The sequence below is a fragment of the Ruditapes philippinarum genome, unplaced genomic scaffold (assembly GCF_026571515.1).
Source record: "Ruditapes philippinarum isolate M1 unplaced genomic scaffold, ASM2657151v2 ctg3381_1_1_1_1, whole genome shotgun sequence".
NCBI classification, from domain to species: Eukaryota; Metazoa; Mollusca; class Bivalvia; order Venerida; family Veneridae; genus Ruditapes; species Ruditapes philippinarum.
This window is the reverse complement of record NW_026857536.1, coordinates 36,161-50,365: the sequence shown is the minus strand read 5'-3', so window position 1 is coordinate 50,365 and position 14,205 is coordinate 36,161. Positions and strand designations below refer to the sequence as shown.

At 36.0% G+C, this 14,205-nt stretch overlaps 3 protein-coding genes across 3 annotated transcripts; all 3 read left to right on the top strand.

Annotated features, from left to right (window-relative positions):
* Positions 1–1,125: 1,125 nt before the first annotated feature.
* Positions 1,126–4,232, top strand: LOC132750109 (calponin homolog OV9M-like). Its single transcript, XM_060740054.1, has 3 exons — positions 1,126–1,662; positions 2,037–2,264; positions 3,456–4,232. The coding sequence occupies exons 1-3, from the start codon at positions 1,126–1,128 to the stop codon at positions 4,230–4,232; spliced, it is 1,542 nt and encodes a 513-aa protein (XP_060596037.1).
* A 666-nt stretch (positions 4,233–4,898) lies between these two features.
* LOC132750108 (calponin homolog OV9M-like) lies at positions 4,899–5,768 on the top strand. Its single transcript, XM_060740053.1, has one exon. The coding sequence runs from the start codon at positions 4,899–4,901 to the stop codon at positions 5,766–5,768; it is 870 nt and encodes a 289-aa protein (XP_060596036.1).
* Positions 5,769–5,773: 5 nt separating this feature from the next.
* On the top strand, positions 5,774–8,549 carry LOC132750107 (uncharacterized protein C53C9.2-like). The gene is made up of 2 exons (XM_060740050.1): positions 5,774–6,946; positions 7,536–8,549. Exons 1-2 carry the CDS (start codon positions 6,776–6,778, stop codon positions 8,244–8,246), a joined length of 882 nt encoding a protein of 293 aa, XP_060596033.1. The 5' UTR covers positions 5,774–6,775; the 3' UTR covers positions 8,247–8,549.
* Positions 8,550–14,205: the final 5,656 nt, after the last annotated feature.

Here is a 14,205-nt window from a genome sequence, read left to right as displayed (position 1 = left end):
TCTTTATGCTTATAATTCTTGATCGTTATACTGTGTCTTGATAATCAAGTAAGATATTAAATAGATAAGTTTCATCATTTTCGATCATCTAACAAATTAAAAACCTGCTGCAGCTTTTAATGAATGTTGTCGAGCTTTTGCATCTAGAGGTTGCTTGTGGAGAGAGGCATTTAGAAAAAAAGAAGTGAATTGTCATGTCATTTGATTATATTTATTTTCTTTATAATATGAATGTTTTATTCAAAACAAATAACGATTGCAATGTTTATGATGATATATGTCGAACCTTTCTGTCATTACATCTTTAGCCATTCATTTACAGTTAACAGATGAAAAGTTCAGCAGATCACTTAAATTTCCTTTTCTTTTTCGATATACTATCATTTTTTCGATTTTAAATCCCTTTTGAATCAGGTATACTATCAATAGAAGATTTAAATTGTTGTATATGATCTTGTTAAACATAGTTGTTTTACACAGTTGTTTAAAGATGTTAGAAGAGAGAGTCGACATATATGAATCAATGTGTTAAAACTTTGATATCGTGATTGGGTGTCAATAATTAGCACCTAACTTTGCCTTGACTTTTTTTTTGGTATATGTTACTTACTGAATGGCCGATTGAATAATGTGGTTTGCTCGTTTATTTGTTGCTAAAATTAAAATTGCGTTTGCGAAATAAAAACAGTTTTGCACAATCGTAGCAAAGACCAAAGCCATATTAAACTCTATGGAGTGCTTCAAAATATTTGTCCGATATGACTGAAAGTATCTGAAAACTGCTCTACTACAAATCATTAATGAGAATGGGCATTTTGATGATGAAAGGAATTCTATAGGTAAGCTACTTCCTAATGTATTTTATTTCACATTCGTTCAACATTGTGTTTAGTTCGTAGATATGCTTGACTAACATTAATGCATTGTAGTTTATTTTCATTTTAAATCGTTTTAAAGATTTACTAGATTAGACAGTGGCTAACAAACATTGCTAATTCTTTTATATAACTTTTTTGTGTATGCAGTTAACAGTAATTAATACAGACATTCTTTGTCTTTAATATGTGAGCTTAATGCTTGCTTATTTACGTTTGTTTTGTTCATGTCCTAAATGCTTTTTAACAGATGGAACAAACAGGAGAAAAGAAAAAAAGAAGGTGGACAAAGAAACAACTTCGAGCTAGTCAGGGTATGCTAACACAGCAAGCTAAAACTAATATATATGCCTCTCAAGCTGGAACTACCGGATTCGGTGCCGTCCGTCACGGCGCTGACATTCGAGCAGACGATCAGGATAAAGCCGGAGAAGGTGTATTAACTCAACAATCAGCCACGCACATATATGCTTCCCAGAAGGGTATGACTGGATATGGTTCAGTTCGTCATGGAGCTGATATCCGGTCAGACGACTGCTGTCAAGAAGGTCATGGAGTGCTTACCCAGCAAGCCGAAACAAACATATATGCGTCTCAGAAAGGAATGCGCGGATATGGGGCAGTTAGGCACGGTGCTGATATAAGAATAAAAGAGCTTTACGAAGAAGGTGATGACGATGAATATCCAACAGATGAAGAAGAAGAGAAAAAAGTAATGCCTCCAAGAAGAAGTCCACGAGTAGAGCAGCAATCAGCCCCAGAACCGGAACCGGAAGCAGAGCAGGAAGTTAACGAAGAACCAGCAGCAGAAGACGAAGATAATTAAAATATATCTAGGTTTATTTAAATTTTCAATGCGGAAGTGACTATTATGTTTTTTCCAAATTTATTAACGTATGATAGTTAAAAAAATATCAGAAATCACCGTTTCGAATTTGCATTTAGACTATTATTTTTGTCAGTGTCTTATGTTCAGTTTTTAATGTACGTGCGTTGCATGTTTGTGACAGTCAATGGGCTAAGTGGTAAACTGAACAGTGGTGTATCGGCAAAGCTTGCTTCAATGTACCATCAACATAAACTGCGCTCATAACTAAAAATAAACATTGACTCATTTCGTGGAGGATTATCATTCAAAACAAAGTTCCATTGCGTTTGCAGGCCAATCCAACTGGTGCCTCTGGGCAAAAAAAGAGACCGAAGTTTACAAAAGAACAATTGCGTGCGGGGCAGGGTTTCGTTGGCCTTCAGGCTGGAACAAATAAAGGAGCTTCACAAGCTGGCATGACGTCTTTCGGGGCTGGAAGACATATTGCCGATATTAAAGTGAAGGAATTATGGGAAGAAGATGACGATGATCAGCAAGCGAACAAAACGGAAGACTCTACTGTCACAGCGACGGGCTTTCCTTCTAAACACAGCCAATGACTGTTCAGTTTCCACTTATATATTCGCATAAATGATATCAGTATAAAACAATTCAAAATATGAAGGATTGCTTTCAATATACTACGCACAGCTAAAAACTGCTTAAATATTTGAAAACAATAGGAGTAAAATAATAGAAATAATGTAATCCTTCCTGGAGTTTTTTTCTTCGCGATTATTTGTGCCGTGACAATTGACTCTTTAAGAAAATGCAGAAAATTATTGTTGTTTTTAAATTTGTATCTACTGAAGGCTTGAAATAAATGCCAATACGTTCCAAAAAGTGTAAATTATATATAACAAATTATATGTCTTTGTCCATTGTTTTCGTGCCGTTATAACATGAAACAATTTGTTTAACTCGAGCTTGTTTTAACAGCTTAAATTTGCAAATGCTTTCAAGAAGTTGAAGCTTATTGTGTTTTGTGATCGCTATGTATTTTTCTCAAGATGTTTGCATTTCCATAACAATAATCTGGTAAGTGTATTTATTGCTGCATTTCTTTTTGTTTCCCCACCTATGACAAACACTTTAACAAGTTCAAAACTAAAATTATCTAACTCTGTAATGACTCGCACTTTTCTTGCATACTAACTCAAATTGTCTCCCTTTCATTTTCATATAATCTCACTTAGCCTTCTATTTCATAGAAATACCTACTTTCAGAATCCGTAGTAGAATTTCTCTTGATAACAGTTTACATATATTTTCACATCCTTCAGTTTTTAGACTAGATATCTTCGACTTCTACCACTCTCTGTACTTTCCATATATTTTTGTTTTATCCTAAAAAAATACTCCATCGAACGACTTTTAGAGTAGAAATGTTTAGATTATCGTCAGCATTTTATTTTTATATAAAATTAAGCATTAATTAATCAAACACTTATTTTTTAAAAAAGATATCATTGATAGATTATAATTATTACATTTTCTCAGCTATAAAATGTGTTAAAAAGGAAGTGTCGTTAAGACACACATTAAAATAATATTAACATAAACCTTGAGACGATGAGATTTGCTGTTGGTTTGATACTAAAGGATAAACAAACTAATTTTTGTTGTGTGTAATCATGAAACTGTTCATACGTTAATGACGGGTGTTAAAGTTGATTAATAAGATAGTAATTCATAAATTATTTTAATGACAGGATCAACAGACCGGGGAGAAGAAGAAGAAAAGATGGACGAAGAGACAGCTTCGTGCCAGTCAAGGTCTTCTCACACAACAAGCTAAGACAAACATTTACGCCAACCAGAGTGGAATGACATGTTATGGCGCAGTAAGACACGGTGCTGATATCCGCGCTGACGACCAGAACAAGGAAGGCGAGTCTCTGTTGACCCAGCAAGCTGCCACAAACATCTATGCCTCACAGAAGGGTATGCGCGGCTACGGATCTGTCCGTCACGGCCCAGACATAAGAGCTGACGACGCCAACGCAGAGGGGCAGGGAATTCTTACCCAACAGGCCGCAACACATATCTATGCCTCTCAGAAGGGCATGACCGGATACGGATCCGTGCGTCATGGCCCAGACATTAGAGCCGATGACATCCGCGCTGAGAGCAATGGCCAACTTACACAGATTGCCGAAACTAATATCTATGCCTCTCAGAAGGGAATGACCGGGTACGGAGCCGTGCGCCACGGTGCAGATATCCGTGCCGACGATGAAAACCAAGAAGGCAAAGCTTTCCTTACTCAACAAGCCGAGACAAATATCTACGACTCGCAGAAGGGTATGACTTGCTTCGGCGCCGTTAGACACGGTAAAGATATTGCTATTAAGGAATTGTACGAAGACTCTGACGAAGAGTATTTGACCGACCCTGACGAGCCGGTTCCCCCGCCACGACAGGAAAAAGCTGCTGCTCCCCCACAACAAGAGCCTGAACCGGCCCAGGAAGAGGAAGAAGAAGAATAAATGAACAGCCAAGCTCATTACACAGCTTTCTCCCTTACTTTTGACACTTAACTTTTGTGAAGAATAATTTATTTTGATACGTTTATTGTTTTCAATATACCACGACCGAAGATTTGAACAGACACCGTATTTCACGTGAAACGAACTGAACTTTTAATAATCAGACTTACGGTGCGGACTGAACTCTGACTTTGAAAGCCTTAGTTGTGAACAATTGGTTCTTTATTTAAAAGTATTAATTAAGTTAGATTTGAAAGGACTTCAGTGGGGCTGGAGGTCCTAATGTTTTAAGGTTTATATATACAATATTATAGAATCATTCCACGTATTACAGTCTAAATAAACAACCATTTATTCACAACAACGCTTATTAAAATAGATTTCGTTTTGAATATCAATCTGCTTTCGACAACTAAACAGTAACAATTGCATTTCGGGTCGATTATTTTTTCCGATGTTTGTAAATGTATGAATTAATAAATTTGGGCTAAAGTCGGAAAAATGTGTCACATTATTATACATCAATTGTACGTTATTCATGTTGTCTGGTCTTGAAGCTATCCAAATGGATCAAAGTGTTGTAGTTTTGTTTTTTTAGAAATAAGGCCAGGTTATTCCACATTACCCTTACACCATATAAATGTTCATTGCCCTCTTTCGCTACAGATGTCTGACAAACCAAAAAAGAAGTTTTCCAAGAAGCAACTCCGTGCCGGAAATGGATTCATTCACCAGATGGCTGCCACCAATAAGTTTGCCAGTCAGAGCGGAATGTCGCCATTCGGAGCAGTAAGACATGGTCGTGATATTGCAGCAGACGACTCCGATTCAAGAGGTCAAGGAGTACTCACAAAGGTCGCCGCTACCCACATTTATGCCTCACAGAAGGGAATGTCCGCCTTTGGATCTGTGCGTCACGGTAAAGACATCGTTGCTGATGAATCAGACCAGAGAGGACAAGGAGTCCTAACAAAAGTTGCTGAAACCAACATTTTCGCTTCACAGAAGGGTATGACACCATTTGGCGCTGTTAGACATGGTAAAGATATCGTTGCTGACGAGTCCGATTTGAGGGGCCAGGGAGTACTAACAAAGGTTGCAGAAACAAATATATTTGCATCACAGAAAGGAATGACACCATTTGGATCAGTAAGACATGGCAAAGACATTAAAGCTGATGAAATGGACGCACGAAGTCAGGGTGTATTGACCAAAGTTGCCGAAACCAATATATTTGCTTCTCAGAAAGGACAGACCGCCTTTGGGTCAGTTAGACACGGTGGTGATATCAAGGTTAGAGAACTCTGGGACGAGGATGATGGAGATTACCCAACTGACGAGGAAGACGAAGTTAAAGTGTCAGAAAGTCAGAAACGCCGTGAAGCTAGAGCAGCTGAAAATGCCAAAGAGAATGTCCCTGAACCAAAGGCACCGGAGCCAGAACCAGAGCCCGAACCAGAACCAGAACCGGAACCAGTAGCCGAACCAGAACCCGAACCACAAGCTGATGATGATGAAGGCGGTTTTGCGTGGTAGAAAGTGACTTTAAATACGTTTAAGAAAGAACTTTCAAAGTCTTTATAATCAAAGAGCATTGAATGATACTAAAACTAATGAAAATGTCAATTTAAGATGATTGAAAAAATATTGTGTTTGAAGAAATCGAAATCTCGATTTGCTAAAGATACTTCAGGCTTTGGCTGTTAAGATAACGCCTGTTTCATAAGTTAAGAGGAAATAAATTTTTCTGACGTCTTGACCGCATTTTATGTTGAAAAGCATTCAAAAATAAACCTTTTCCTGTTAAATATTACTTTCTTTAAATTTCATGAATTTTGTTATTCATTAAATTCCATTTTCTTATTATACATATTATCCTCAATTTTATTTATTACGTCTGAACGCATTTTTTAAGTAAAACGTACAGTTGCAAAGGGGCTGTGCAACTGTACGTTTTATTGCATATAAGATTTACATTTTCGATCTAAAGATTAAGGCTGTTAATACAATACGATCTAGACAATAAGAATTGTTATGTTTAAATGAGTTTAAATTGTTCAGTTCATGAATGATTGATTAATAAATATTTTATGAAGTTAATTCTACAATACTGGTTATACTTTAAATGTGAAACATAAAATCTGATTGGTTTGAAAGTGAATGTTACATCGCCTCTGATTGGTTCAAGAGTGAGCAACACCATAACTGATTGGTTGAAGATATTTTATCATCGGACATCACGAAACTCTTCTTTAATATTGGACTGTCGCGGAGGACAACCACAAGGACCTATACCAGTATACCAGGATCTCTTCACCAAAAACCTAATCCTGCATTTGGAAAACTTCTATCACCGTGTGATCTTCTTTGTCCTCTCCATCCTATTGTTATAAGTAATGCTTGCTTTAATTATCTTTTCACTTTTCAGTGCCTACCTAATATATAATACCTAACACCTTTGACTTAAATTATAAGCCTTCTTTTCCAGGATTTTCACCAATATCACACCGATCACATATTCATTTGAAATTTATCCTAACACCATGTATATCACCATGTATAACGGCATTTTTCTTTCCTTCATACCCATTTATTATCAATTCACTTTGATCCACACTGCACCTAACCTCCGGAACAAATGCCATCTGAGGCATCGTCAGGAGCAAACAAAATGGGAAATTGGTATTCAACTTTTATCATACTGCCTTATAACGGTAAGTTATTAGTTTCATTATATATTTTTGATAATCTTTAAATTCTGAATAGCTGCCATACACATTTCTTTTCTTTATATTACTTTATTTCTTTTCCTGTCATTCAATTTTATGATAAATTCTATTAGATGATCTGCATTTTGTTTGGGATATTTTTTGTTGTGACTTCTATAATCAGTTTCCTTAGAAGACATAGAGATTTCATAGCTGTGTGTGTTTTGTTTTTTCTCTTGTGTATGATTTAGCCTTTGTTTCTACTTCTTACTCTTTGTACCTCGTAGAATTTCTTCTTTTTCCTCATCTTATGTTCCAATTGAAACAATACTCCTCTCAAATCGCACACTTTCTATCGCTTTACTTGTCTAAATGTATAATATTTATCTTTACAAACTTGTAATTTCCTTTAATCTTTTTGTATGTTTTTATGTCTTTGTCTTGATATAATTACTTTTTTTTCAAAAATTGATGACATTGAATTGCGCGTTTCATTAATTCTAAGTAGATGTAGAATTTTCCAATGAAATAAAATAATATTTATATAAATACTACATATGTTGATGAGGATAAGCTCATACATGCAGTTTTTCAGGAGATGGAGACTGAAAAGAAACCAAAGAGAAAATTCTCGAGGAAACAGCTGAGGGCAAGTCAGGGAATGTTGACAATGCAGGCCAAGACAAACATTTACTCCAGCCAGACCGGCATGACGTGTTTCGGAGCAGTCCGACATGGTTCAGATATTCGTGCAGACAACGCTTGTCCAGAAGGTCAGGGCGAATTAACCCAAACCGCTAAGACGAATGTGTTTGCAAGCCAAAAGGGCATGACCTGCTTTGGATCCGTTCGTCATGGTCCCGACATCCGATCAGATGATGCAAGCTCCGAGGGGCTTTCAACACTAACTTTACAAACGGGCACCAATCAGTTTGCCTCGCAGTCGGGCATGACATGCTTTGGCTCTGTCCGTCATGGCCCTGATATACCCGTTACTGAACTATATGATGAAGGCAACGATGATGAATATCCGACGGATGAAGACGAACCTGTAACAATCAAACCTGCTAGAAAACTACGAGAAGAAATCCATGAGGTGAATGAACCACAACAACGAAATGGTGAAATTGAACGATCGCCCGAACCGGAAGTAAAACGCGAGAAAACACCAGAAGTTGTTGCAGAAGATGTGATATCTGATGAGACAGAAGAACCAAAAGAAACTACAGAAGAGACGAAAGAAGAAGAAGAAACCGAACAACAAGACGATATGGAAGCTGACGAACCAATACCTGATAAAGAATAACATTTATATAATTTATTAGGAACTAGAAGATATATATTAGTATATTAAGTGTTTATAAAACTTATTTAACTAAAGTGCATAGACATAATGATGACATTGATATAGAAAGTAATGCAGCGGAAATATTTGTTTGACATTTTAAAATTTACGGTTTAAACGGAAACACATACTTGACTGGACATTATTTCGCAATTACTGGATCATTAAACTAAGAAAGTATATGCAAATGACAAATTTTAACACTTAATTTTACAGTTTTGCATTTAATTTTTTCGGAAGTAAAATTGTTTTAAAGCTAAACAAGTGTTTTTCCAATTTATCTTTATTATATACAAAATTTATTACTGTTCTAAGCAAGGTATTCAAGCTGTTGCTCTATCAATATTATAATCAAGACAAAAAGGAATCGATGACAAATCAGAAACGCGTACGTACTTTGCTTCCAGACGATTTTCTAACTGCGTTTTTACACTTAAACTCAGTGAGACAATGTTCTGAAAAAAAATATATTTGACAAGTGATAAGAGGTTAATTTATTTAAGATTTCGTCTGGTAACAAGGCGTGCACGTGATTTCACATGATTGAATCTCTAAAAGTAAACACCCCTGTTACCCTCTCGCCATAAAAATGTATAACATCGACCAAACATTTTACTTATCGGCGCATTTCATCTAATATCGACATTGATATATTTCAAATAACAAAAATTAACCCGATTTTATTCATGCCAATCTTTGTCGATAATAGACGGAAAGTGCGGATATAAGTATCATGTCTACACAAAATCAAATAACATTTGCCTGGGAGAAATGCAGACGACAAAGTTCTTAGCGGAAACACATTTTCACACTGCATGCGAGTTAGGTTGAATTCAGTGTACCATGCTTCGTGTTGTTCCGCACATGTCTATATTTACCAGCAAGATTCACTCAATAACTTAACTTACTAAATACATCCAGCACTTGCAAGCTATACATGTATGTGTTGCTCTCAAAAAATGTAAAGAAAATTACATTTTAATTTTCGACACTGAAAACTGCATTTTTACAAGTTACAGACAGGCTCCGAAATGTATATTCATACTTGTAAATCTAATTTCTATGTCGAAAATTAAATGAATAAATTTCTTTACAAAATAAGTTTGATATCAATATATTACCAGAAGAAAGTTTTCGATAATCCTGAGAAAAAGTTTAATATTAAACACAGGAGATGGAAGGCGAAAAGAAGAAGAAAAAGTTCACCAAAAAGCAGCTTCGTTCCAGTCAAGGAATGCTCACACAGCAGGCGCAAACGAACATTTATGCCAATCAAACCGGCATGACGACATTCGGTGCTGTCCGGCATGGTGCCGATATCAGAGTCCGTGAATTGTATGACTGTCCCAGTGACGAGTGTCTCACCGACGAGGAAGAGGAAGTGAAGCCGACGAGATCTAGACGTCGGGAAGAGAAACCAGTAGAACAAGCGGAAGATGGTGGCGGGGATGAACAACAATAGCGATGCATTAGATGTCATAGCAAAACATAAAATCATAAAAAAACTATTCTAAATATAGAACTAAGTGACCTGACTCATATACAATTTCAGACTTTATTATTTAGCAATCATAAACGATTATTTTTACTCGAATTTATTTCTGCTGCAACTCCTCTAAATGTGAAACTAGGAATTATCCGCACAATTCTCACAAAGAACTAACTTTGAATTGATTCAAACTTGTGTAAACTATAATGACACTGACAGTGACATATAAGGAAACATTTATTTTCTACCTTTTTCTACCAAATATTTTGAACTCGCCCGACATTCAGAAATTTTCTAGTAACGAGTGCTCTTCTCTATTTTTATCAATAAAGTTGTTAATTCTATACAAGCAAATAAAAAAGTTTGTCTCCCTTTTAAACGAAAATGCGAAATAAACATCAACATAAACAAGTTATAAGATAAAAAAATAATAATCTTAAACAATACATCTTTAAAAAAAACGAAACACAAAAAAAATGAAGAAATTACGGAGTCAAAAATGGTAAGTTGTATATTTTATACGTAATTCTGAATATGTTCAGGTTAATTTTGTTTGTGCAATGCTCTTTTTAACAGCTTTATTGACATGTAAATAACAATTTCTTGTACAGTGCTCTCTGTGTTTGCTAAAATAATGTCCGACGGCATGAAAAGTTAATTCCCCGCGCATCCTCTTTGACCGAAAAGGAAGGAAATCGAATGATTTAAAATAAAAGCGTAATTGCACGAATTTCACGAGATGTTTTGTTTAATTCACAGGAGATGTCGGAGTCAAAGCCAAAGAAACGCTGGACCAAGAGGCAGCTTCGTGCTAGCCAGGGACTTCTTACCCAACAAGCAAAAACAAACATCTACGACTCCCAGAAGGGCATGACCGGATTCGGTGCTGTTCGCCACGGACCAGATATTCGCTCGGACGACACCGTCAAAGAAGCACAGGGTCTTCTTACCCAGCAGACGCTTACCAATATCTACGACTCCCAAAAGGGTCAGTATCTTAACTTCACTCCTTACATAATCTTTATACAGAAGACAATCACGTGTCCAGATGATATAAGTAAAGTAAGTATTAACAGTTATGTGTAGTTATTTAATAAAAGTAAAATATAAAAAAATTGGCTATATGAATACATAATCATGACAGAATCCAAACCGATTGTTTTTTCCTCTAAATTAATGTTAGATACTTTCTTGCACGTGTCATGCCCTGACATATCTTACATTAACTTTACCTATACTGTAAAACAATAGATTTTAGATTTTTTTAATTTTATACATTATGTCACCTATCGTTAGTTTAAATGATTTAAAAAGATAAAGCTATTTATTCTATTTTTACTACACATCCCTGACTTGGCTAGCTTAGTGTTATAACTAATTTACCTTTTCCTTTTTTTCTAACTCCCTCTATCTGAATTAATCTTCACCGTGCTTTAACTTGCTTTGATTCATATTTTTTTTTATAAAAAAGGGCATGTAACATAGATATTTGAGCCGCGCCATGACAAAACCAACATATTGGGTTTGCGACCAGCATGGGTCCAGACCAGCCTGCGCATCCGCGCAGTCTGATCAGGATCCATGCTGTTCGCTTACCAACCCTATTACAAGTAGCAAAACTGATAACGAACAGCATGGATCCTGATCAGACTGGTCTTGATCCATGCTGGTTGCAAACGCATTACGTTGGGTTTGTTGTGACGCGGCTCATTTAGTATTTATCATGATGACGATCTAGAATCTTCTTGAAATTAGTGTTTCAAGCTGCAATGTTAGTTGTTAAATGAAATGGTAAAAAGACTATAGTGATATCTGGTAATCATGGCATCAGACAGGTTTGAATTTAATGAGCATTCTTCATACGTAGATTATAGCAATTAATAAAAAGAAGTGTATATGTAGACTGTCATTAGTAAATAAACCCGCACAGCTGACAAATAGAAGGGACTGAAATTTAACCATATCAGAAAGGTTTGTGTTTGTCAAGGAACATAACAAAACATAATATTACATAGAGGAGCTCGTAAACAAAAGAAAAGGTAACTTTCGCAAATAAGCGGAAACACGAAGAGAATGTGGCTGTTTGAGCAAAATTTACGATAAACATATATGATAGAATGTTTGGCAAATAAGTCCATATTTATATATAGTATGTCTCTTTAAGTAACTACATCAGGATCAGTAAGTCGTTTTTACCTGCTATATGTAGCTTGCTTTAAAATCGTCAGTTTCATTTGTGTGTTGTTTCCCCAAAAAGTAGTATGTTTATTCATTTTCTAAAACAAGAAAATTGTATTCGAATTTCATTTAATCATAAAATTTCGGTTTATCCTAACTTTATGTCCTTTATCATTTTCATATGAAATTGAAACGACATAAAGGAATTTCACAACCGTTTTAAGTCCTCTTTGGTCTTGATTTTATATAAATCTAGTTAATTAAATGACAAATTAAAAAATAAATGTTAAAAATTCATAAAATTAAATATATGTTGTTAAGTACGCATGCATGTCTGCTCAATTGTTTGGCGATGTTGGCTTCTGACCTTGGCCTTACACAGGTATGACCTTTATTTGACCTTTATGTATAGACATTAACCTTTCTTAGGTATGACCGCCTATGGAGCAGTCCGTCACGGACCTGACATCCGTGCAGACGACACCGTTAAAGAGGCGCAAAGTTTGTTAACACAGCAGACGTTAACGAACATCTACGATTCACAAAAAGGTAGGGATCACTTCCGGTTTAAGGAATTCAATTTTAACATGCCAAAAAGAACAAAGTTATTTGAATTGTTGTACATGTACATGTATTTGCTTTTATATAAATGAAACATTTCTTTTTAAAAATGCATCTAACACGATTTTTGTAGATTCTTACGTGTTTTATTGTAAGTTAACAAAACATGAAGTAATCGGCTGAGTATGAATTTAGTGTTAATTATCGGAATAATTTAAACTGTCACATTTATAATTCTAAATGTTTTACACATATCTTCAGGTATGAGATGCTACGGTGCTGTCCGTCATGGCCCCGACATCAGAGTGAGGGAATTATACGAGGAAGTTGATGACGACGATGTCCAAGAAGAGGCTGCAGCAGACGCAGAATAAAACCGCGAAAAATACAACTTCCGGTTGACATTGCTGAAATCGCTTTATGTGGGCACTGCCTGATGAATTTTCTATGCGCTCAATTTGTTGTATTTATGCTACCTCCGACACTGTGTTTTTATGTAATTTTCTAATATATGTATTATATATACAATCTTCGGCATTACATATTAATCCAAAATAACCCTTTCTGATACTTTTTTACATGTATAATAAATCTAATAATCAACTCGATGTCTCGATGTGTAGAATATTGTTTTCGTATACAAATATGTGCTGCATGCTCATTCTATATGTAAAAGATGTACAGTCTCGATGGAGGAATAAAATGATAGAATTAGTTCAAATATGGCTTTGTTTTCCTGTAAAATTGTATATAGTTTGCCACACTTACACTGTTACAGTCATATATTGACTATGTAGCTTTACTCATGTTTACTGATGCAAGAAGACTTCAGATGCACTTGACTTCATTATATGACGGGTAGTTCCCGGTGTAGAACCAACGATAATACGTCACACATTTGTATAGTTTCGTCATATGACTGAATCTAAAAAGTTACTGACGTAACTGGAACATACCAAGGTGTGGTGTCAGCGACTTTAGTCATTGAACCGTGTGTCTGAATAATAACCACTTGGCGTCAAGATGGTGACCATAACCACTAAGTTGCAATTCTAAAAACCTAACCACTAGGCTGCGTATCGGCCATAACTAATTTGCTGCACAACACAGCCTGTACAACTATGCCGAATACCTGTGACATTGACCACTCGAAATAAAGTCAATGATCTTAACCACTCGACACTAAGTCAATGATTTTAACATCTCGAACCTTAGTCAATAATCTTGACCAAGGGACCCCAAGGCAGTGATCTTAACAACTCGAACCTAAGTCAACGGTATTTTTACCACTCGAAACTAAGTCAATGGTCTTGGATCACTGGACCCAAAGTCAGTGATCTTAACAATTGGACCTTAAGTTAGTGAACACTAAGTCAGTGATATTAACCGCTGGGCCAAAATTCACCAACCATATTCACTGAGCTGCAAGTCACATTAACCACTTGGCTTCATGTCAATGACTTTAACAACTAGATCACAATTTGGTGACCAAATCAACTGGACTGCAGTGATCTTAACCACTTGCCTGCAAACCAAAGACCTTAACCGCTGGGCCGAAATTCAGTAGTCATAACTACTGGGCCGGAAGTAAGTGGTTATAACCACTTAAGCTTTAGAGGTTCTCTCAATTTAGTTGAAAGCAACACGAATTATATGCCCACACAAGAGATGATTACCATTGATCGTCAACGA

Excerpts from the sequence above, each read along its gene's own strand:
- LOC132750109 (XM_060740054.1), top strand. The coding sequence starts at position 1,126 with ATGGAACAAACAGGAGAAAAGAAAAAAAGAAGGTGGACAAAGAAACAA. Across the intron at positions 1,663-2,036 it reads AACCGGAAGCAGAGCAGGAA|GCCAATCCAACTGGTGCCTC; the intron begins GTTAACGAAGAA and ends TTGCGTTTGCAG. Across the intron at positions 2,265-3,455 it reads ACAAAACGGAAGACTCTACT|GATCAACAGACCGGGGAGAA; the intron begins GTCACAGCGACG and ends TTTTAATGACAG.
- LOC132750108 (XM_060740053.1), top strand. The coding sequence starts at position 4,899 with ATGTCTGACAAACCAAAAAAGAAGTTTTCCAAGAAGCAACTCCGTGCC.
- LOC132750107 (XM_060740050.1), top strand. The coding sequence starts at position 6,776 with ATGTATATCACCATGTATAACGGCATTTTTCTTTCCTTCATACCCATT. Across the intron at positions 6,947-7,535 it reads TATCATACTGCCTTATAACG|GAGATGGAGACTGAAAAGAA; the intron begins GTAAGTTATTAG and ends GCAGTTTTTCAG.